Genomic DNA, 24,960 nt, shown 5'->3' on the forward strand with positions numbered 1-24,960 from the left:
TCCTGGATTCAGCGGGATTGTCCCGGATTCAGCGGGATTGTCCTGGATTCAGCGGGATTGTCCTGGATTCAGCGGGATTGTCCCGGATTCAGCGGGATTGTCCTGGATTCAGCGGGATTGTCCTGGATTCAGCGGGATTGTCCCGGATTCAGCGGGATTGTCCTGGATTCAGCGGGATTGTCCTGGATTCAGGGGGATTGTCCCGGATTCAGCGGAATTGTCCCGGATTCAGCGGGATTGTCCCGGATTCAGCGGGATTGTCCCGGATTCAGCGGGATTGTCCCGGATTCAGCGGGATTGTCCTGGATTCAGCGGGATTGTCCCGGATTCAGCGGGATTGTCCCGGATTCAGCGGGATTGTCCCGGATTCAGCGGGATTGTCCCGGATTCAGCGGGATTGTCCTGGATTCAGCGGGATTGTCCCGTCACGTCAGAAATTCGGTCCCGGTTTCTCTACTCCCGCTCTCTGATGTCTTCATCACTCTGTTGTTCCTCCTCCTCGGGGGCAGGGGTGCTCTCTGCATAAATTATATTTATCTACTTCCGAGGTGCACGGTCTCCCGAGACAAAAACTCACATCCCCATGTCCCCAGGCAGCAGCTCTGTGGATCAGCCACAGCTCATAATGAAACACATGGGAGATGCTGGTAATCCTGACATGTATTGCCAGCAGTGAGCCCAGAAGCAGATTATCCCTGTACATTGGATGCAGCAGCGCTTCCTCGTCCTTGTGGACTGTGGTGAAGAAAAAGTCAGATTTGTTGGGACCCCCAACAAAGTAAAAAGCCTATGCTCTCCTCCCATGCAGTAACCCAAGCCTGGAGAACCCCTGGAATTCTCAGTGCTGAGGATTAACCCTGCGTGAGGCGCACTAGTCCTGACGGGCACAGCTCACACCGTTTTGTAGGGGATCACACTCTTCCCAGGACCTTACAATCTTTAGATGCTGCTTGTAACTGCCCCTCATTTTTACTGCTGTCCTTGTGGAGAGCAGGTGGGACCTCCGGGCCTAACGGCTCATTGCCCCTTGACGTCTGAATCTGAGTGGCTAGGACTCCAGGGGCAGCTCCGCGCCTCACAATTCTGCTGTTTAGTAACAGTTATGTCCTGGGGCTATTTGGCGCTAGTTGTGAGACTTGGGGACTTTTTACGTTTCTGGATGTTTTTTGCCATCTGATTTTGTGTACTCTCTTTGAAGACATCCCTGTGAAGGTCACTGATCACTTGTAGAGGCCAGAGAATTAGATATCATGAGTCGGGGTGCCGGCGATGACGCGGGGTTACCTCATCAGCGATCCAATAATAAGGCCATTTGTGCAGAATTCAGGGGATTAAACACTCGCTCACCGACGTCAGTGACAGGTTGCTCAGTGTGCACAGGATGCAGGGTTCTCGGCAGCACAGGACCTGGTTACACAGGATGATGTGCTGCCGAGATCGATGCTCCTTTCACCTGATGAAGATGAAGCGAGCTGCCCGTTATTGTGGTGAGCGGCAGCCTGTTCACCATGCACCAGTCTCTCCAGGACATGAGCTCAGCTGAGAGGTTGAGAACACAAGCAGTAGACGACCCCGCGCGTCCCTGCAGCAGCCATGAGGGCAGCCCACATTCACCATGGCAGGAAGTTAGAATAGATTCAACTGCGCATGCGGCGGTTGTGGCCATGTCATCCAATCAGCTGTCCGTGTTCCCACAGCAGTGATGTGGGCGGGGTTATCTATGTAAACTCATTCTTTGGCTAGTCTCATCATCACTCGCTCCATGAGAGGCGGAAGTGACGGCGCTGCTGTGCTCGGCCCCGGGAGACTCCCCTCCCTTCCCGGCGACCACTGGGAGGGCCCTGTCCGGGGGCTGCGGTGCTCTCCGGTAGCAATAACGTCCGCTCTTCTCCCCCGCCATGGCGACTAATATGCGGAAAGGTGGAGGGCTTATCGGCCTGGTGAAGGACGCCTTCCAGCCGCATCACCACCACCCTGCTGCTCAGCCTGGGGCAGTGGACCGGAAGACGGTGGAGAAGTGCTGGAAGCTGATGGATAAGGTGAGACTTCCCGTGTACCGGCAGCTCTGGGGCCCCCAGTGGTCTCAGGGGCCCCGCTCACAGGTCACCGGGGATCGCACAGGGCTGATGGCACTGGGCTTGTACGTAGTGTACAGAACTGGGCTGATTGTATGGGACTGATCGCCCGGAACTGGGCTGATTGTATGGGACTGATCGCCCTGAACTGGGCTGATTGTATGGGACTGATCGCCCTGAACTGGGCTGATTGTATGGGACTGATCGCCCGGAACTGGGCTGATTGTATGGGACTGATCGCCCTGAACTGGGCTGATTGTACGGGACTGATCGCCCTGAACTGGGCTGATTGTATGGGACTGATCGCCCGGAACTGGGCTGATTGCATGGGACTGATCGCCCGGAACTGGTCTGATTGTATGGGACTGATCGCCCGGAACTGGTCTGATTGTATGGGACTGATCGCCCGGAACTGGTCTGATTGTATGGGACTGATCGCCCTGAACTGGGCTGATTGTATGGGACTGATCGCCCTGAACTGGGCTGATTGTATGGGACTGATCGCCCGGAACTGGGCTGATTGCATGGGACTGATCGCCCGGAACTGGTCTGATTGTATGGGACTGATCGCCCTGAACTGGGCTGATTGTATGGGACTGATCGCCCTGAACTGGGCTGATTGTATGGGACTGATCGCCCTGAACTGGGCTGATTGTATGGGACTGATCGCCCTGAACTGGGCTGATTGTATGGGACTGATCGCCCTGAACTGGGCTGATTGTATGGGACTGATCGCCCTGAACTGGGCTGATTGTATGGGACTGATCGCCCTGAACTGGGCTGATTGTATGGGACTGATCGCCCTGAACTGGGCTGATTGTATGGGACTGATCGCCCTGAACTGGGCTGATTGTATGGGACTGATCGCCCAGAACTGGGCTGATTGTATGGGACTGATCGCCCTGAACTGGGCTGATTGTATGGGACTGATCGCCCTGAACTGGGCTGATTGTATGGGACTGATCGCCCTGAACTGGGCTGATTGTATGGGACTGATCGCCCGGAACTGGGCTGATTGTATGGGACTGATCGCCCGGAACTGCGCTGATTGTATGGGACTGATCGCCCGGAACTGGGCTGATTGTATGGGACTGATCGCCCTGAACTGGGCTGATTGTATGGGACTGATCGCCCTGAACTGGGCTGATTGTATGGGACTGATCGCCCTGAACTGGGCTGATTGTATGGGACTGATCGCCCTGAACTGGGCTGATTGTATGGGACTGATCGCCCGGAACTGGGCTGATTGTATGGGACTGATCGCCCGGAACTGGGCTGATTGTATGGGACTGATCGCCCGGAACTGGGCTGATTGTATGGGACTGATCGCCCGGAACTGGGCTGATTGTATGGGACTGATCGCCCTGAACTGGGCTGATTGTATGGGACTGATCGCCCTGAACTGGGCTGATTGTATGGGTCTGATCGCCCGGAACTGGGCTGATTGTATGGGTCTGATCGCCCTGAACTGGGCTGATTGGGTCTGATCGCCCGGAACTGGGCTGATTGTATGGGACTGGTCGCCCTGAACTGGGCTGATTGTATGGGTCTGATCGCCCTGAACTGGGCTGATTGTATGGGACTGATCGCCCTGAACTGGGCTGATTGTATGGGACTGATCGCCCTTAACTGGGCTGATTGTATGGGACTGATCGCCCTGAACTGGGCTGATTGTATGGGACTGATCGCCCTGAACTGGGCTGATTGTATGGGACTGATCGCCCTGAACTGGGCTGATTGTACGGGACTGATCGCCCTGAACTGGGCTGATTGTACGGGACTGATCGCCCTGAACTGGGCTGATTGTACGGGTCTGATCGCCCTGAACTGGGCTGATTGTATGGGACTGATCGCCCTGAACTGGGCTGATTGTATGGGTCTGATCGCCCAGAACTGGGCTGATTGGGTCTGATCGCCCGGAACTGGGCTGATTGTATGGGACTGATCGCCCTGAACTGGGCTGATTGTATGGGTCTGATCGCCCTGAACTGGGCTGATTGTATGGGACTGATCGCCCTGAACTGGGCTGATTGTATGGGACTGATCGCCCTGAACTGGGCTGATTGTACGGGACTGATCGCCCTGAACTGGGCTGATTGTACGGGACTGATCGCCCTGAACTGGGCTGATTGTACGGGACTGATCGCCCTGAACTGGGCTGATTGTACGGGACTGATCGCCCTGAACTGGGCTGATTGTACGGGACTGATCGCCCTGAACTGGGCTGTTTGTATGGGACTGATCGCCCTGAACTGGGTTGATTGTATGGGACTGATCGCCCTGAACTGGGCTGATTGTATGGGACTGATCGCCCTGAACTGGGCTGATTGTGCGGGACTGATCGCCCTGAACTGGGCTGATTGTGTGGGACTGATCGCCCTGAACTGGGCTGATTGTGTGGGACTGATCGCCCTGAACTGTGCTGATTGTGTGGGACTGATCGCCCTGAACTGGGCTGATTGGGTCTGATCGCCCGGAACTGGGCTGATTGTATGGGTCTGATCGCCCGGAACTGGGCTGATTGTATGGGTCTGATCGCCCTGAACTGGGCTGATTGGGTCTGATCGCCCGGAACTGGGCTGATTGTATGGGACTGGTCGCCCTGAACTGGGCTGATTGTATGGGTCTGATCGCCCTGAACTGGGCTGATTGTATGGGACTGATCGCCCTGAACTGGGCTGATTGTATGGGACTGATCGCCCTGAACTGGGCTGATTGTATGGGACTGATCGCCCTGAACTGGGCTGATTGTATGGGACTGATCGCCCTGAACTGGGCTGATTGTATGGGACTGATCGCCCTGAACTGGGCTGATTGTATGGGACTGATCGCCCTGAACTGGGCTGATTGTATGGGACTGATCGCCCTGAACTGGGCTGATTGTATGGGACTGATCGCCCTGAACTGGGCTGATTGTATGGGACTGATCGCCCTGAACTGGGCTGATTGTATGGGACTGATCGCCCTGAACTGGGCTGATTGTATGGGACTGATCGCCCTGAACTGGGCTGATTGTATGGGACTGATCGCCCTGAACTGGGCTGATTGTATGGGACTGATCGCCCTGAACTGGGCTGATTGTATGGGACTGATCGCCCTGAACTGGGCTGATTGTATGGGACTGATCGCCCTGAACTGGGCTGATTGTATGGGACTGATCGCCCTGAACTGGGCTGATTGTACGGGTCTGATCGCCCTGAACTGGGCTGATTGTACGGGACTGATCGCCCTGAACTGGGCTGATTGTATGGGACTGATCGCCCTGAACTGGGCTGATTGTATGGGTCTGATCGCCCTGAACTGGGCTGATTGTATGGGACTGATCGCCCTGAACTGGGCTGATTGTATGGGACTGATCGCCCTGAACTGGGCTGATTGTATGGGACTGATCGCCCTGAACTGGGCTGATTGTATGGGACTGATCGCCCGGAACTGGGCTGATTGTATGGGACTGATCGCCCGGAACTGGGCTGATTGTATGGGACTGATCGCCCGGAACTGGGCTGATTGTATGGGACTGATCGCCCGGAACTGGGCTGATTGTATGGGACTGATCGCCCGGAACTGGGCTGATTGTATGGGACTGATCGCCCGGAACTGGGCTGATTGTATGGGACTGATCGCCCGGAACTGGGCTGATTGTATGGGACTGATCGCCCGGAACTGGGCTGATTGTATGGGACTGATCGCCCTGAACTGGGCTGATTGTATGGGACTGATCGCCCTGAACTGGGCTGATTGTATGGGACTGATCGCCCTGAACTGGGCTGATTGTATGGGACTGATCGCCCTGAACTGGGCTGATTGTATGGGACTGATCGCCCTGAACTGGGCTGATTGTATGGGACTGATCGCCCGGAACTGGGCTGATTGTATGGGACTGATCGCCCTGAACTGGGCTGATTGTATGGGACTGATCGCCCTGAACTGGGCTGATTGTATGGGACTGATCGCCCTGAACTGGGCTGATTGTATGGGACTGATCGCCCTGAACTGGGCTGATTGTATGGGACTGATCGCCCTGAACTGGGCTGATTGTAAGGGACTGATCGCCCTGAACTGGGCTGATTGTACGGGACTGATCGCCCTGAACTGGGCTGATTGTACGGGACTGATCGCCCTGAACTGGGCTGATTGTGTGGGACTGATCGCCCTGAACTGGGCTGATTGGGTCTGATCGCCCGGAACTGGGCTGATTGTATGGGTCTGATCGCCCGGAACTGGGCTGATTGTATGGGTCTGATCGCCCTGAACTGGGCTGATTGGGTCTGATCGCCCGGAACTGGGCTGATTGTATGGGACTGGTCGCCCTGAACTGGGCTGATTGTATGGGTCTGATCGCCCTGAACTGGGCTGATTGTATGGGACTGATCGCCCTGAACTGGGCTGATTGTATGGGACTGATCGCCCTTAACTGGGCTGATTGTATGGGACTGATCGCCCTGAACTGGGCTGATTGTATGGGACTGATCGCCCTGAACTGGGCTGATTGTATGGGACTGATCGCCCTGAACTGGGCTGATTGTACGGGACTGATCGCCCTGAACTGGGCTGATTGTACGGGACTGATCGCCCTGAACTGGGCTGATTGTACGGGTCTGATCGCCCTGAACTGGGCTGATTGTATGGGACTGATCGCCCTGAACTGGGCTGATTGTATGGGTCTGATCGCCCAGAACTGGGCTGATTGGGTCTGATCGCCCGGAACTGGGCTGATTGTATGGGACTGATCGCCCTGAACTGGGCTGATTGTATGGGTCTGATCGCCCTGAACTGGGCTGATTGTATGGGACTGATCGCCCTGAACTGGGCTGATTGTATGGGACTGATCGCCCTGAACTGGGCTGATTGTACGGGACTGATCGCCCTGAACTGGGCTGATTGTACGGGACTGATCGCCCTGAACTGGGCTGATTGTACGGGACTGATCGCCCTGAACTGGGCTGATTGTACGGGACTGATCGCCCTGAACTGGGCTGATTGTATGGGACTGATCGCCCTGAACTGGGCTGTTTGTATGGGACTGATCGCCCTGAACTGGGTTGATTGTATGGGACTGATCGCCCTGAACTGGGCTGATTGTATGGGACTGATCGCCCTGAACTGGGCTGATTGTGCGGGACTGATCGCCCTGAACTGGGCTGATTGTGTGGGACTGATCGCCCTGAACTGGGCTGATTGTGTGGGACTGATCGCCCTGAACTGTGCTGATTGTGTGGGACTGATCGCCCTGAACTGGGCTGATTGGGTCTGATCGCCCGGAACTGGGCTGATTGTATGGGTCTGATCGCCCGGAACTGGGCTGATTGTATGGGTCTGATCGCCCTGAACTGGGCTGATTGGGTCTGATCGCCCGGAACTGGGCTGATTGTATGGGACTGGTCGCCCTGAACTGGGCTGATTGTATGGGTCTGATCGCCCTGAACTGGGCTGATTGTATGGGACTGATCGCCCTGAACTGGGCTGATTGTATGGGACTGATCGCCCTGAACTGGGCTGATTGTATGGGACTGATCGCCCTGAACTGGGCTGATTGTATGGGACTGATCGCCCTGAACTGGGCTGATTGTATGGGACTGATCGCCCTGAACTGGGCTGATTGTATGGGACTGATCGCCCTGAACTGGGCTGATTGTATGGGACTGATCGCCCTGAACTGGGCTGATTGTATGGGACTGATCGCATGGGACTGATCGCCCTGAACTGGGCTGATTGTATGGGACTGATCGCCCTGAACTGGGCTGATTGTATGGGACTGATCGCCCTGAACTGGGCTGATTGTATGGGACTGATCGCCCTGAACTGGGCTGATTGTATGGGACTGATCGCCCTGAACTGGGCTGATTGTATGGGACTGATCGCCCTGAACTGGGCTGATTGTATGGGACTGATCGCCCTGAACTGGGCTGATTGTATGGGACTGATCGCCCTGAACTGGGCTGATTGTACGGGTCTGATCGCCCTGAACTGGGCTGATTGTACGGGACTGATCGCCCTGAACTGGGCTGATTGTATGGGACTGATCGCCCTGAACTGGGCTGATTGTATGGGTCTGATCGCCCTGAACTGGGCTGATTGTATGGGACTGATCGCCCTGAACTGGGCTGATTGTATGGGACTGATCGCCCTGAACTGGGCTGATTGTATGGGACTGATCGCCCTGAACTGGGCTGATTGTATGGGACTGATCGCCCGGAACTGGGCTGATTGTATGGGACTGATCGCCCGGAACTGGGCTGATTGTATGGGACTGATCGCCCGGAACTGGGCTGATTGTATGGGACTGATCGCCCGGAACTGGGCTGATTGTATGGGACTGATCGCCCGGAACTGGGCTGATTGTATGGGACTGATCGCCCGGAACTGGGCTGATTGTATGGGACTGTTCGCCCGGAACTGGGCTGATTGTATGGGACTGATCGCCCGGAACTGGGCTGATTGTATGGGACTGATCGCCCGGAACTGGGCTGATTGTATGGGACTGATCGCCCGGAACTGGGCTGATTGTATGGGACTGATCGCCCGGAACTGGGCTGATTGTATGGGACTGATCGCCCGGAACTGGGCTGATTGTTTATATTGAGGGCCCCATTCATTTCTTTAGTCTCGGTGCATACAGTGTTTGTGGCTGCTGATGTCCTCGTAAGCCGTACAACCTGCTGAGGCCGCAGTCTGCGTGGACCCTGGAGACTTGGGCTTTTTGCACTGGCCCTTGGCATAGTAATGCTGTGGTGGCTACAAGGAAAAGACACTCTTGGCCGTCATTTGTTGATTTGGGATTTATGATTAATAAAGGGGTTTTCCCATGATGGTAAGCTAGCCACAATCTATAGGATGGGGGATAACTTGCAGAGCGCAGGACCCCCAGCAATGCTTGGAACAGACTGTACAGCCCATCTTGTGTGAAGGAGCTGTGCTTATACAGGGTGGAGCGCGGTAATTTGCTTTTTTGCACTGCATGCTGTGGCGGCACTGTCGGTCGAAGAGAGGGGAGAGTGGGTGTGGCTTACAGTGGCTGATGGGAGATTTGTATTCCTCTGCCTTTCAGTTGCCATCATGCAGTGGACACGTGAGGAGAGGTCATTTTGTGTTGAAGCGTATTTTTCAAACGCCCACTCGATCATTGCAGTGCAGCGTGCTTTTCGTTTACAATTCGCTGTTCCTCCACGCGGACGTGTTCCTGGACGGCAATCAATTGTAAATTGGGTGAATGCATTCAGAACAGCAGGGAATGTGTCATGTGTACGAAGGGGACCTGAGAGAAGGATTACAACACCACAAAACATCGAGAGAGTTAGAGCAGCAGTACTGCAATCTCCGAAACGCTCTGCTCGGAAGCAATCATTTGCTCTTGGCATTTCAAGACGTTCTCTCCACCGGATTCTTCATGATGAACTGAATTTTCACCCGTATAAAATGTGCGTGGTCCAACATTTGTCAGCATGGGACTATTTGACACGGCGGACCTCTTGTGAAGACATGTTAGCAACGATACCCCGTGACGCAATTGTGTTTTTTTCTGATGAGGCACATTTTCACCTCATTTTCACTGTGTGGTGCGCCATATCACGAGTAGGCATCATTGGTCCTTACTTTTTTCAGGATAATGGTCGTGCCATAACTGTGAACTCCGAACGGTACTTGTCTATGATACAGGATTATTTTCAGCCGGCTCTTGAGGCAATGGAACTAGAGGATACATGGTTCCAACAGGATGGTGCCACTGCACACACAGCGAGGGTTACCATGAATTGTTTGAGGCAAATGTTTCCTGGACGGCTTATCTCTCTGAGGGGAGATGTGAACTGGCCAGCACGCTCACCAGATTTAGCCCCATGCGATTTTTTCCTTTGGGGTTACCTGAAGTCTAAGGTGTATATCAACCGTCCCAACACCTTGGAAGACCTAAGGAACAATATTGAAGCTGAAATTGGCAGAATACCAGTGGACATGCTTGTTAGAGTTCATGAAAACTTCAGAAAACGTATGCAGCAGTGTGTGGATAGCGAAGGTCGACATTTGCCAGATACACTATTTAAAACCATGTAATTTAAAAATTCCATTACTGTTCAGTATGATTAAAATATAAAATAAATTTTTCTAATGATCATAATTTTTTTATTTCATTCCCAAATCAGCAAATTACCGCGCTCCACCCTGTACTTGACCTCGGCTCCTTTCATTCTCAGGGGGACTCCTCAAAGTGGCCATGCGCTGTACAGTTCTTCTGCCAGTCCCATGGACAATGAGTGGAGTGAGGCAGAGCAGGCGCAGCTTTGCTTCATTCTCTGCATTGCTGGGGGTTCCAGTGGTTGGACATTTAGTGATCAGCACCCTGTGCCAGTCATTACACTGGCTACCCATCCACTCCAGAATCCAGTACAAAACTACTACCCTCATCCACAAAGCACTCCATGGCTCAGCACCACCCTACATCTCCTCCCTGGTATCAGTCTACCACCCTACCCGTGCCCTCCGCTCCGCTAAGGACCTCAGGTTAGCATCCTCAATAATCAGAACCTCCCACTCCCGTCTCCAAGACTTTACACGTGCTGCGCCGATTCTTTGGAATGCACTACCTAGGTTAATACGATTAATCCCCAATCCCCACAGTTTTAAGCGTGCCCTAAAAACTCATTTGTTCAGACTGGCCTACCGCCTCAATGCATTAACCTAACGATCCCTGTGTGGCCTATTTATAATAATAAAAAAAAAAAAAAGGTTCCTCGCATCATGTTCTCATACACTTTATGCAGTATTAGCCCTCTGTGTCTGTACTGCTACATACTTAGGCAGGTAACTGGTTCATGCAGCTTTACATGAACACCTGAGCCTTACACTATAGCTGGTCCGAATAACTAAAGCAATTGTTACCATCCACCTCTCGTGTCTCCCCTTTTCCCCATAGTTTGTAAGCTTGCGAGCAGGGCCCTCACTCCTCCTGGTATCTGTTTTGAACTGTATTTCTGTTATGCTGTAATGTCTATTGTCTGTACAAGTCCCCTCTATAATTTGTAAAGCGCTGCGGAATATGTTGGCGCTATATAAATAAAATTATTATTATTATTATTATCAGCAAGATATGTGTGCACATATATATGTATGTATGTGTATATACATATACACAGTACAGACCAAAAGTTTGGACACACCTTCTCATTAACAAAAAAGTGTGAAACAACTGAAAATATGTCTTATATTCTAGGTTCATCAAAGTAGCCACCTTTTGCTTTGATGACTGCTTTGCACACTCTTGGCATTCTCTTGATGAGCTTCAAGAGGTAGTCACCGGGAATGGTTTTCACTTCACAGGTGTGCCCTGTCAGGTTTAATAAGTGGGATTTCTTGTCTTATAAATGGAGTTGGGACCATCAGTTGTGTTGTGCAGAAGTCTGGTGGATACACAGCTGATAGTCCTACTGAATAGACTGTTAGCTGTTTTTTTCTTGCAATAATACAAATTCTAAGTAAAGAAAAACGAGTGGCCATCATTACTTTTAGAAATGAAGGTCAGTCAGTCCGAAAAATTGGGAAACTTTGAAAGTGTCCCCAAGTGCAGTTGCAAAAACCATCAAGCGCTACAAAGAAACTGGCTCACATGAGGACCGCCCCAGGAAAGGAAGACCAAGAGTCACCTCTGCTTCTGTGGATAAGTTTATCCGAGTCACCAGCCTCAGAAATCGTAGTTTAACAGCAGCTCAGATTAGAGACCAGGTCAATGCCACACAGAGTTCTAGCAGCAGACACATCTCTACAACAAGTGTTAAGAGGAGACTTTGTGCAGCAGGCCTTCACGGTAAAATAGCTGCTAGGAAACCACTGCTAAGGACAGGCAACAAGCAGAAGAGACTTGTTTGGGCTAAAGAACACAAGGAATGGACATTAGACCAGTGGAAATCTGTGCTTTGGTCTGATGAATCCAAATTTGAGATCTTTGGTTCCAACCACTGTGTCTTTCTGCGACGCAGAAAAGGTGAACGGATGGACTCTACATGCCTGCTTCCCACCGTGAAGCATGGAGGAGGAGGTGTGATGGTGTGGGGTGCTTTGCTGGTGACACTGTTGGGGATTTATTCAAAATTGAAGGCATACTGAACCAGCATAGCGACCACGGCAGCGGCATGCTATTCCATTCGGTTTGTGTTTAGTTGGACCTCCATTTATTTTTCAATAGGACAATGACCTCAAACACACCTCCAGGTTGTGTAAGGGCTATTTGACCAAGAAGGAGAGTGATGGGGCGCTACGCCAGATGACCTGGCCTCCACAGTCACCAGACGTGAACCCAATCAAGATGGTTTGGGGTGTTCTGGACCGCAGAGTGAAGGCAAAAGGGCCAACAAGTGCTAAGCATCTCTGGGAACTCCTTCCAAGATTGTTGGAAGACCATTCCCGGTGACTACCTCTTGAAGCTCATCAAGAGAATGCCAAGAGTGTGCAAAGCAGTCATCAAAGCAAAAGGTGGCTACTTTGAAGAACCTAGAACATAAGACATAATTTCAGTTGTTTCACACTTTTTTGTTAAGTATATAATTCCACATGTGTTAATTCATAGTTTTGATGCCTTCAATGTCAATGTACAATTCTCATAGTCATGGAAATACAGAAAAATCTTTAAATGAGAAGGTGTGTCCTAACTTTTGGTCTGTACTGTATATACTGTCTGCGTGTGTGTATGTGTATATATATTATACATATATATATTTATTTATATTATGGCTGAGACACAGTTTTCTGCTATCAGTGCCTGTATGCTGATGGGTCTTGTGACATTGGCCCCTATCGTTTTCCATATGTATCCAATTCTGTAGTGTTCCGCTCAGGCCTCGTTCACATGGACACGGACCTGATACCTAACCTGTACCTCTGATTTTAGGTTGTGTTGTCAAATGGCATACGCCATGTTTGATCCTGCAAGGACATGTCTGTTTCCGTCATAGCACGGCTTCGGCAGTGGTGTTATCTTGATTGTTGCTGAAGTACCGTAGGTGTGGACTTAGTCCGACATACCGTAATTCAGTTATGAGAAAATAAATTGTGCCATCTGGGCTACATGGGCCCTTCCTGCTCTCTGATGGAGAGTTTTGTTAGCGCGTCGGTGGGCGCATTGATGCCCTCTCCATTAGTTATTGGTGGGTCTGGTGTCTTCTCTGCAGATCTGTGGTTCTGTAGATGCTTTCCGGTACACTGTGTATGTGACTGTCTGGAGAAAGCCTCCTCTTCTGCCACTTCTCGCCTTACAGCCTGGACACACCATCGTGACGCATGAAGTGATGGTTCCTTTTTTTGTGAACAATTATCTTCTTCCTGGTAATAAATGTTGTCGCTTCCCTCTTATTCGTCACTTGTCGTGTATACCATGTTCTTCTATCTGGCTTGGTTTTGGTACCTTATCCTATGTGACCATAGTAGGTGTGTAGTTCTGCCCGTGATCAGTGAGGTGCCGGTGTGTCCTGGTCGCACACTCTGCAATCTGCTGCTTTACTACCTGATGCTCCGTTCTATCTGATAGCAGCAGAACCATCAGGGGCATAGCTGAGACCCCAGAGGTTAAGCCAGACATGGGCTTTTTACTCTGGATCCCTCACACACGGCGATTGTGACAAATGCAGACTGGTTGTGGGTTCACTTCAGATTACAGCCTCCCACAACACAATGACCACGTTGGGCTCAGCCACAGTTATCCCTTGCTCTGCGCTGAGCACTGCATCGGGGTTTTCATGATTCATACAGACCCATTCATTGTATTGGGGTAGACGGAGTTATTTTGGACTCTGTGGCTTCCAATTCGCCTGTCTGTCTACATAGGCAATCACAGAAGCGTAGTTCACCACTCCTTTTATGTCTTCCTAAAAAAGACGGATGCCAGCAAAATTGAGGCCAAAACCAACTCGGTCTGCCCCATTATTCTGAAGGCTCCACCTCAATCCAGTTTTTGAGCTTTCGGTGGAAACCCTGACACAGTGCTCAGCGTAGTGCACAGGATAAGTGTGAACGATGCCTAAAGGTACCGTCACACTTAAGCGACGCTGCAGCGATACCGACAACGATCCGGATCGCTGCAGCATCGCTGTTTGGTCGCTGGAGAGCTGTCACACAGACCGCTCTCCAGCGACCAACGATGCCGAAGTCCCCGGGTAACCAGGGTAAACATCGGGTTACTAAGCGCAGGGCCGCGCTTAGTAACCTGATGTTTACCCTGGTTACCATCGTTAAAGTAAAAAAAACAACCACTACATACTTACCTATCGCTGTCTGTCCTCCGGCGCTCTGCTTCTCTGCCCTGTGTGAGCACAGCGGCCGGAAAGCAGAGCGGTGACGTCACCGCTCTGCTTTCCGGCTGCCCGGCGCTCACAGCCAGAGCAGAGAAGCAGAGCGCCGGGGACAGACAGCGGTAGGTAAGTATGTAGTGGTTGTTTTTTTTACTTTAACGATGGTAACCAGGGTAAACATCGGGTTACTAAGCGCGGCCCTGCGCTTAGTAACCCGATGTTTACCTTGGTTACCAGCGAAGACATCGCTGAATCGGCGTCACACACGCCGATTCAGCGATGTCAGCGGGAGAGCCAGCGATGAAATAAAGTTCTGGCCTTTCTTCCCCGACCAGCGACATCACAGCAGGGGCCTGATCGCTGCTGCCTGTCACACTGGACGATATCGCTAGCCAGGACGTTGCAACGTCACGGATCGCTAGCGATATCGTCCAGTGTGACGGTACCTTTACACATTTGGCATTGTGCTACACGTGAACGGTCTTTTGAAAGCCCCCCAGTTTCATAGTTATTGTCCCCTAATTAGCTGCAGATTGGATCAGAACCTGAGCTCCAAATCCTCTTCACTGAGAGCTGAGTGGGGCGGACTTGGTGCAGATGCTTTCATTGAATGAGTCCTACATGGAGAGATCAGTGCTTCCTTGCTCCCATATTGTGCCTTTCAAAGACTTTCTTCATCGTGGTTTGTCCTGATCAAGATGTTTTATACTTCGAAACGCGTTGACTAATAAACCCACCTGAAATTGGATTGGCATCCTTCATTTTTTTTTTCTCCGGCAGCGCAGAATAGCCCATTTGTTTCTCCAGTTCTTTGTGGGTCTGCAGCAGCCTTATAAGTGGTTGTGTGACCAGCCCATCCAGGTGAACACAGCCCATCCTGGTGAGCACAATCATCTCTATCCTATATTGTTACACAGAGATCAGCCTGTCTGTGCTTTGTCTCCTCCCCAGTTTCTCTCTTAAGCAAAATATCCTTCATTAACCCCTTTTCAAGACCCATACCAATAAATAAATTATTTCGGGTTTTCCAAGAGCGAGCTGGCCAAGAGGGGAAAATGTGGAAAACATTAAGACCCATGGCAACCGTGGCGTTCCCGACTACCTTTTTGTCTGCAATAACTAGGAGAAAACACCTTTAAAAGCTAATCCATTAGCATATTTCACAATACAAACTGCATACACCTTTTTAATAGGTATTTGACCTGATGAGCCTGGTGTATTTACATTGAAAATCCACGTCAAAATGGCTCAAAATTAGTCCACCTACAGGGCATAAAAAATTTTCAAAAATCGTTATACAACCATTCTGTTAGATTTTCATAGTAAGTATGCCAGCCTCAAGAGGTCTACCAGGCTGTTTATTAATTAATGCAGTGTATATTGTGACACCCGGTGACAGGTCTGCTTTATGCTCTCCATGGGTCTTACAAATGGATGCTGTTGTGAGAGTAGATCTTGGGGGCTCTCCGTTTCTGCCATATGGACTTATGGCGCTTTTCCAGGTGTCCGTGGATTCTGTCCCAGCCCGCAGCAGCTATTCCCTGTTTGTGAAGTGAGGGCTGATGGTCAGAAGAGGACTAGACGATGGAATGATTTCTTACGGTGTCACGTTGGGGACAATTTTTTTCTTTCTCCCAGTTACATGTACTTACTATACTTGCAATTAGATTAAAATAAAAATCAATGTGCTTCTTTTGGCTTCTCTAGCCTCTATGCTGCACAGTCTATTGGTGTCTGTCAGTCAGCCCGCTAGGACAGTCTGAATGATGTCTTTTCCTTTGTGCTGATTTATGACCAGACAATGTAAATCTTAAATGTGTAAGAAATAAAAAGCATATAAAAGCCAAACTGCAACTTTTTTAATGAAGTCCAATTGCAAAAATAATTTTTTGGCCCAAATACACACATTTAAAGGGAACCTGTGAACAGGTTTTTGCCTGTTATCCAAGAGTAGCATGATGTAGAGACAGAGACCCTGGTTCCAACAATATGTCACTTACTAGGCTGCTTAAATCAATAAAATCAGTGTTTTATCATCAGATTATCGCGGTGTTAACTCCACCCCCTCCACTGATTGGCAGACTTCTGTGTACACTGTCAGAAATCTTCCAATCAGTGATGTGGGCGGGGTTATGCAGAGCTCGGCATTGAGAGCGCTGCTAGATCTGCTTCAGATAAAACTGTGATTTTATCATAACAGCGGCCCCCTGTAATCTGTAAGTGATACCTCACAGGAATCAGGGTCTCTGTCCATTGATAATGCTATTCTCCGATGATGTAGCAAAAACCTGCTAAGTTTTCAATTATTCTAATGGTACATTCCCACGGAGCGAATACACAGTGAAATTCAGACTGCGGCCTTGTGACAAATATCTGCATGTTCCAGTGGCGGCAATGTTTGGTTTCACATCTCATTCTCTTATAAAACCTGCAGTGTTCAGTGACAGAAATCCGATTTAAGATCTCATCATATAAAATCCACAGCGCTATTTATCACAGTGTAAATGGCACATGGGCAAATAGCAAGACGGACGTCCCGTATAGAAATGGTGGCCCCAGTGATGGTTGCCCCCGCACGTACAGAAGCCGTGACACTGCTGTGTGCGCCGTCTCCTCTGCTCTGTCATTGACTCGCTGATTATGTGCCGATCCGGGTCTATTATGTTATGGGCTGTGTGCTTGGAGGTCAGCAAGAAGTATTAATAATAATAATATCATTATTATTATTATTATCACCTCCCCACATCCGATCACTGGCTCTCTTGTCACCTGCACCTCAAAAACATTTCTAGAATTCGCCTTTTTCTTGCTTTTGACTCTGTAAAAACTCTGACTGTCTCACTTATTCATTCTCATCTGGACTATTGTAACTCTCTACTAATCGGTCTCCCTCTTACCAAACTCTCCCCGCTCCAATCTGTCCTGAATGCTGCTGCCAGGATCATATTCCTCACCAACCGTTACACCTCTACCCTGTGCCAGTCATTACACTGGCTACCCATCCACTCCAGAATCCAGTACAAAACTACTACCCTCATCCACAAAGCACTCCATGGCTCAGCACCACCCTACATCTCCTCCCTGGTCTCAGTCTACCACCCTACCCGTGCCCTCTGCTCCGCTAATGACCTCAGGTTAGCATCCTCAATAATAAGAACCTCCCATTTCCGTCTCCAAGACTTTACACGTGCTGCGCCGATTCTTTGGAATGCACTACCTAGGTTAATACGATTAATCCCCAATCCCCACAGTTTTAAGCGTGCCCTAAAAACGCATTTGTTCAGGTTGGCCTACCGCCTCAATGCATTAACCTAACGATCCCTGTGTGGCCCATTCAAAAAAAAAAAAAACATAATCAGGTTCCTCGCATCATGTTCTCATACACTTTATGCAGAATTAGCCCTCTGTGTCTGTACTGCTACATACTTAGGCAGTTAACTGGTTCATGCAGCTTTACATGAACACCTGAGCCTTACACTATAGCTGGTCCGAATAACTAAAGCAATTGTTACCATCCACCTCGTGTCTCCCCTTTTCCCCATAGTTTGTAAGCTTGCGAGCAGGGCCCTCACTCCTCCTGGTATCTGTTTTGAACTGTGATTTCTGTTATGCTGTAATGTTTATTGTCTGTACAAGTCCCCTCTATAATTTGTAAAGTGCTGCAGAATGTCAGCACCATAGAAATAAAATTATTATTATTATTATTATTGTTATATGTTTCTATCATTGTAGGAGCATAACAGATATTGCTCCTGGTGGCCATTGCCCCCCCCCCCTACTCTCAGGGTAGAATTTCCTCCGCCACCTGCGATATTCATCCTGATGTGTCGCACTGATCCATGCAAACTGCTCGCTCATACATGGCAGCGGCAGGAGCGGCAGTACACGATGTGCTGTCAGCGCAGGGAGCCTGTATGTCTGCACTACTGCACCCGCCAGCTGCTGATGAAAGCTCTAGAATAACAATGGGTGTTGCTTACCTGCTGATTCTCCTGCTGTTCTTGCCCAACCTCTCTGCGACTGCAGCAGCGTCGTCCTGTCTGCAACACATGACCACTGCTGCCAATCACTGGGCCCAGCATTTCAGTGACAGGTGTTTTACTGTTGCCTAATGCATATTTATTGGATAACCCTTTTAATGCACCTTATTGCTCAAATAAAACTCATTTGTTTCCTCCCTGGTTCATGTGAGCAGTCAGCAGCCACTAGTGATTGATGGTATGAGGGGAGATATGTGGTGGTCCAGGGCAGTGCCGGAGCAGTTACCGGCCACTAGTGATTGATGATATGAGGGGAGATATGTGGTGGTCCAGGGCAGTGCCGGAGCAGTTACCGGCCACTAGTGATTGATGGTATGAGGGGAGATATGTGGTGGTCCAGGGCAGTGCTGGAGCAGTTACCGGCCACTAGTGATTGATGGTATGAGGGGAGATATGTGGTGGTCCAGGGCAGTGCTGGAGCAGTCAGCAGCCACTAGTGATTGATGGTATGAGGGGAGATATGTGGTCGTCCAGGGCAGTGCTGGAGCAGTCAGCAGCCACTAGTGATGGATGGTATGAGGGGAGATATGTGGTGGTCCAGGGCAGTGCTGGAGCAGTTACCGGCCACTAGTGATTGATGGTATGAGGGGAGATATGTGGTGGTCCAGGGCAGTGCCGGAGCAGTCAGCAGCCACTAGTGATGGATGGTATGAGGGGAGATATGTGGTGGTCCAGGGCAGTGCCGGAGCAGTTACCGGCCACTAGTGATTGATGATATGAGGGGAGATATGTGGTGGTCCAGGGCAGTGCCGGAGCAGTTACCGGCCACTAGTGATTGATGGTATGAGGGGAGATATGTGGTGGTCCAGGGCAGTGCTGGAGCAGTTACCGGCCACTAGTGATTGATGGTATGAGGGGAGATATGTGGTGGTCCAGGGCAGTGCTGGAGCAGTCAGCAGCCACTAGTGATCGATGGTATGAGGGGAGATATGTGGTCGTCCAGGGCAGTGCTGGAGCAGTCAGCAGCCACTAGTGATGGATGGTATGAGGGGAGATATGTGGTGGTCCAGGGCAGTGCTGGAGCAGTTACCGGCCACTAGTGATTGATGGTATGAGGGGAGATATGTGGTGGTCCAGGGCAGTGCCGGAGCAGTCAGCAGCCACTAGTGATGGATGGTATGAGGGGAGATATGTGGTGGTCCAGGGCAGTGCTGGAGCAGTTACCGGCCACTAGTGATTGATGGTATGAGGGGAGATATGTGGTGGTCCAGGGCAGTGCCGGAGCAGTCAGCAGCCACTAGTGATGGATGGTATGAGGGGAGATATGTGGTGGTCCAGGGCAGTGCTGGAGCAGTTACCGGCCACTAGTGAGTGATGGTATGAGGGGAGATATGTGGTGGTCCAGGGCAGTGCCGGAGCAGTCAGCAGCCACTTGTGAGTGATGGTATGAGGGGAGATATGTGGTGGTCCGGGGCAGTGCCGGAGCAGTCAGCAGCCACTTGTGAGTGATGGTATGAGGGGAGATATGTGGTGGTCCAGGGCAGTGCCGGAGCAGTCAGCAGCCACTAGTGATGGATGGTATGAGGGGAGATATGTGGTGGTTCAGCGCAGTGCCGGAGCAGTCAGCAGCCACTTGTGAGTGATGGTATGAGGGGAGATATGTGGTGGTCCAGGGCAGTGCTGGAGCAGTTACCGGCCACTAGTGATTGATGGTATGAGGGGAGATATGTGGTGGTCCAGGGCAGTGCTGGAGCAGTTACCGGCCACTAGTGATTGATGGTATGAGGGGAGATATGTGGTGGTCCAGGGCAGTGCCGGAGCAGTCAGCAGCCACTTGTGAGTGATGGTATGAGGGGAGATATGTGGTGGTCCGGGGCAGTGCCGGAGCAGTCAGCAGCCACTTGTGAGTGATGGTATGAGGGGAGATATGTGGTGGTTCAGCGCAGTGCCGGAGCAGTCAGCAGCCACTTGTGAGTGATGGTATGAGGGGAGATATGTGGTGGTTCAGGGCAGTGCCAGAGCAGTCAGCAGCCACTTGTGAGTGATGGTATGAGGGGAGATACAGTGCCTACAAGTAGAATTCAACCCCCTGCAGATTTAGCAGGTTTAATAAGATGCAAATAAGTTTGAGCCTTCAAGCTTCAAACAAGAGCAGGATTTATTAACAGATGCATAAATCTTACAAACCAAAAAGTTTTGTTGCTCAGTTAAATTTTTATAAATTTTAAACATAAAATTGTGGGTCAATTATTATTCAACCCCTAGGTTTAATATTTTGTGGAATAACCTTTGTTTGCAATTACAGCTAATAATCGTCTTTTATAAGACCTGATCAGGCCGGCACAGGTCTCTGGAGTTATCTTGGCCCACTCCTCCATGCAGATCTTCTCCAAGTTATCTAGGTTCTTTGGGTGTCTCATGTGGACTTTAATCTTGAGCTCCTTCCACAAGTTTTCAATTGGGTAAAGGTCAGGAGACTGACTAAGCCACTGCAACACCTTGATTTTTTGCCTCTTGAACCAGGCCTTGGTTTTCTTGGCTGTGTGCTTTGGGTCGTTGTCTTGTTGGAAGATGAAATGACGACCCATCTTAAGATCCTTGATGGAGGAGCGGAGGTTCTTGGCCAAAATCTCCAGGTAGGCCATGCTATCCATCTTCCCATGGAAGCAGACCAGATGGCCAGGCCCCTTGGCTGAGAAACAGCCCCACAGCATGATGCTGCCACCACCATGCTTGACTGTAGTTATGGTATTCTTGGGGTCGTATGCAGTGCCATCCAGTCTCCAAACGTCACGTGTGTGGTTGGCACGAAAGATCTCGATCTTGGTCTCATCAGACCAGAGAACCTTGAACCAGTCAGTCTCCGAGTCCTGCAAGTGATCATGAGCAAACTGTAGACGAGCCTTGACATGACTCTTTGAAAGTAAAGGTACCTTACGGGCTCGTCTGGAACGGAGACCATTGCGGTGGAGTACGTTACTTATGGTATTGACTGAAACCAATGTCCCCACTGCCATGAGATCTTCCCGGAGCTCTTTCCTTGTTGTCTTTGGGTTAGCCTTGACTCTTCGGACAAGCCTGGCCTCGGCACGGGAGGAAACTTTCAAAGGCTGTCCAGGCCGTGGAAGGCTAACAGTAGTTCCATAAGCCTTCCACTTCTGGATGATGCTCCCAACAGTGGAGACAGGTAGGCCCAACTCCTTGGAAAGGGTTTTGTACCCCTTCCTTGCCAGCCTTGTGACCCCCCCACGATCTTGTTTCTGATGGCCTTGGAATGCTCCTTTGTCTTTCCCATGTTGACCATGTATGAGTGCTGTTCACAAGTTTGGGGAGGGTCTTAAATAGTCAGAAAAGGCTGGAAAAGGAGATAATTAATCCAAACATGTGAAGCTCATTGTTCTTTGTGCCTGAACTACTTCTTAATACTTTAGGGGAACCAAACAGAATTCTGGTGGGTTGAGGGGTTGAATAATAAATGACCCTCTGAAAAGACTTTTCACAATTTAAAAAAAAAAATAAACAAAGAAATAACATTCTTTTTTGCTGCAGTGCATTTCACACTTCCAGGCTGATCTACGGTCCAAATGTCACAATGCCAAGTTAATTCCAAATGTGTAAACCTGCTAAATCTGCAGGGGGTTGAATACTACTTGTAGGCACTGTATGTGGTGGTCCAGGGCAGTGTTGGAGCAGTCAGCAGCCACTTGTGAGTGATGGTATGAGGGGAGATATGTGGTGGTTCAGGGCAGTGCCGGAGCAGTCAGCAGCCACTAGTGATGGATGGTATGAGGGGAGATATGTGGTGGTCCTGGGCAGTGTCGGAGCAGTCAGCAGCCACTAGTGATGGATGATATGAGGGGAGATATGTGGTGGTCCAGGGCAGTGCCGGAGCAGTCAGCAGCCACTTGTGAGTGATGGTATGAGGGGAGATATGTGGTGGTTCAGGGCAGTGCCAGAGCAGTCAGCAGCCACTAGTGATGGATGGTATGAGGGGAGATATGTGGTGGTCCTGGGCAGTGTCGGAGCAGTCAGCAGCCACTAGTGATGGATGATATGAGGGGAGATATGTGGTGGTTCAGGGCAGTGCCAGAGCAGTCAGCAGCCACTAGTGATGGTATGAGGGGAGATATGTGGTGGTCCAGGGCAGTGTTGGAGCAGTCAGCAGCCACTTGTGAGTGATGGTATGAGAGGAGATTTGTGGTGGTCCAGAGCAGTGCTGGAGCAGTCAGCAGCCACCAGTGATTAATGGTATGAGGGGAGATATGTGGTGGTGCAGGGCAGTGCCGGAGCAGTCAGCGGCCACTAGTGATCGATGGTATAAGGGGAGATATGTGGTGGTCCAGGGCAGTGGTGGAGCAGTCAGCAGCCACTAGTGATGGATGGTATAGGGAAGATATGTGGTGGTCCAGGGCAGTGCCGGAGCAGTCAGCAGCCACCAGTGATGGATGGTATGAGGGGAGATATGTGGTGGTCCAGGGCAGTGCCGGAGCAGTTACCGGCCACTAGTGATGGATGGTATGAGGGGAGATATGTGGTGGTCCAGGGCAGTGCTGGAGCAGTCAACAGCCACTAGTGATGGATGGTATGAGGGCAGATATGTGGTGGTCCACGGCAGTCCTGGAGCAGTCAGCAGCCCCCAATGATCGATGGTATGAGTGGAGATATGTGGTGGTCCAGGGCAGTGCTGGAGCAGTCAGCAGCCACTAGTGATGGATGGTATGAAGGGAGATATGTGGTGGTCCAGGGCAGTGCTGGAGCAGTCAGCAGCCACTAGTGATGAATGGTATGAGGGGAGATATGTGGTGGTCCAGGGCAGTGCTGGAGCAGTCAGCAGCTAGTAGTGATCGATGGTATGAGGGGAGATATGTGGTGGTCCAGGGCAGTGCCGGAGCAGTCAGCAGCCACTAGTGATGGATGGTATGAAGGGAGATATGTGGTGGTCCAGGGCAGTGCCGGAGCAGTCAGCAGCCAGTAGTGATCGATGGTATGAGGGGAGATATGTGGTGGTCCAGGGCAGTGCCGGAGCAGTCAGCAGCCAGTAGTGATCGATGGTATGAGCGGAGATATGTGGTGGTCCAGGGCAGTGCCGGAGCAGTCAGCAGCCACTAGTGATGGATGGTATGAAGGGAGATATGTGGTGGTCCAGGGCAGTGCCGGAGCAGTCAGCAGCCAGTAGTGATCGATGGTATGAGGGGAGATATGTGGTGGTCCAGGGCAGTGCCGGAGCAGTCAGCAGCCACTAGTGATTGATGGTATGAGGGGAGATATGTGGTGGTCCAGGGCAGTGCTGGAGCAGTCAGCAGCCACTAGCCACTAGTGATCGATGCTATGAGGGAAGATATGTGGTGGTCCAGGGCAGTGCCAGAGCAGTCAGCAGCCACTAGTGATGGATGGTATGAAGGGAGATATGTGGTGGTCCTGGGCAGTGTCGGAGCAGTCAGCAGCCACTAGTGATTGATGGTATTAGGGGAGATTTGTGGTGGTCCAGAGCAGTGCTGGAGCAGTCAGCAGCCACCAGTGATCGATGCTATGAGGGCAGATATGTGGTGGTCCGGGGCAGTGCCGCAGCAGTCAGCAGCCACTAGTGATGGATGATATGAGGGGAGAAATGTGGTGGTCCAGGGCAGTGCCGGAGCAGTCAGCAGCCACTAGTGATGGATGATAGGAGGGGGAGATATGTGGTGGTCCAAGGCAGTGCTGGAGCAGTCAGCAGCCACTAGTGATGGATGGTATTAGGGGAGATACAGTTAGGGCCAGAAATATTTGGACAGTGACACAAGTTTTGTTATTTTAGCTGTTTACAAAAACATTTTCAGTATTACAATTATATATATAATATGGGCTGAAAGTGCACACTCCCAGCTGCAATATGATAGTTTCCAAATCCAAATCGGAGAAAGGGTTTAGGAATCATAGCTCTGTAATGCATAGCGTCCTCTTTTTCAAGGGACCAAAAGTAATTGGACAATGGACTCTAAGGGCTGCAATTAACTCTGAAGGGGTCTCCCTCGTTAACCTGTAATCAATGAAGTAGTTAAAAGGTCAGGGGTGGATTCCAGGTGTGTGGTTTTGCATTTGGAAGCTGTTGCTGTGAGCAGACAACATGCGGTCAAAGGAACTCTCAATTGAGGTGAAGCAGAACATCCTGAGGCTGAAAAAAAAGAAAAAATCCATCAGAGAGATAGCAGACATGCTTGGAGTAGCAAAATCAACAGTTGGGTACATTCTGAGAAAAAAGGAATTGACTGGTGAGCTTGGGAACTCAAAAAGGCCTGGGCGTCCACGGATGACAACAGTGGTGGATGATCGCCGCATACTTAATTTGGTGAAGAAGAACCCGTTCACAACATGAACTGAAGTCCAGAACACTCTCAGTGAAGTAGGTGTATCTGTCTCTAAGTCAACAGTAAAGAGAAGACTCCATGCCAGTAAATACAAAGGGTTCACATCTAGATGCAAACCATTCATCAATACCAAAAATAGACAGGCCAGAGTTAAATTTGCAGAAAAACACCTCAAGAAGCCAGCTCAGTTCTGGAAAAGTATTCTATGGACAGATGAGACAAAGATCAACCTGTACCAGAATGATGGGAAGAAAAAAGTTTGGAGAAGAAAGGGAACGGCACATGATCC

At 50.6% G+C, this 24,960-nt stretch overlaps 1 protein-coding gene across 1 annotated transcript in view; it reads left to right on the forward strand.

The window, feature by feature from the left end:
• Window positions 1–1,771: 1,771 nt before the first annotated feature.
• CBL (Cbl proto-oncogene) overlaps window positions 1,772–24,960 on the forward strand; it is a 103,442-nt gene continuing 80,253 nt past the window's right edge. The window contains exon 1 of the mRNA XM_069741761.1: window positions 1,772–2,039. Coding sequence (XP_069597862.1) covers window positions 1,899–2,039 — 141 coding nt within the window. The 5' untranslated portion in view covers window positions 1,772–1,898. The remainder of the gene's footprint in view (window positions 2,040–24,960) is intronic.

Source organism: Ranitomeya imitator, chromosome 10, assembly GCF_032444005.1.
Source record: "Ranitomeya imitator isolate aRanImi1 chromosome 10, aRanImi1.pri, whole genome shotgun sequence".
NCBI classification, from domain to species: Eukaryota; Metazoa; Chordata; class Amphibia; order Anura; family Dendrobatidae; genus Ranitomeya; species Ranitomeya imitator.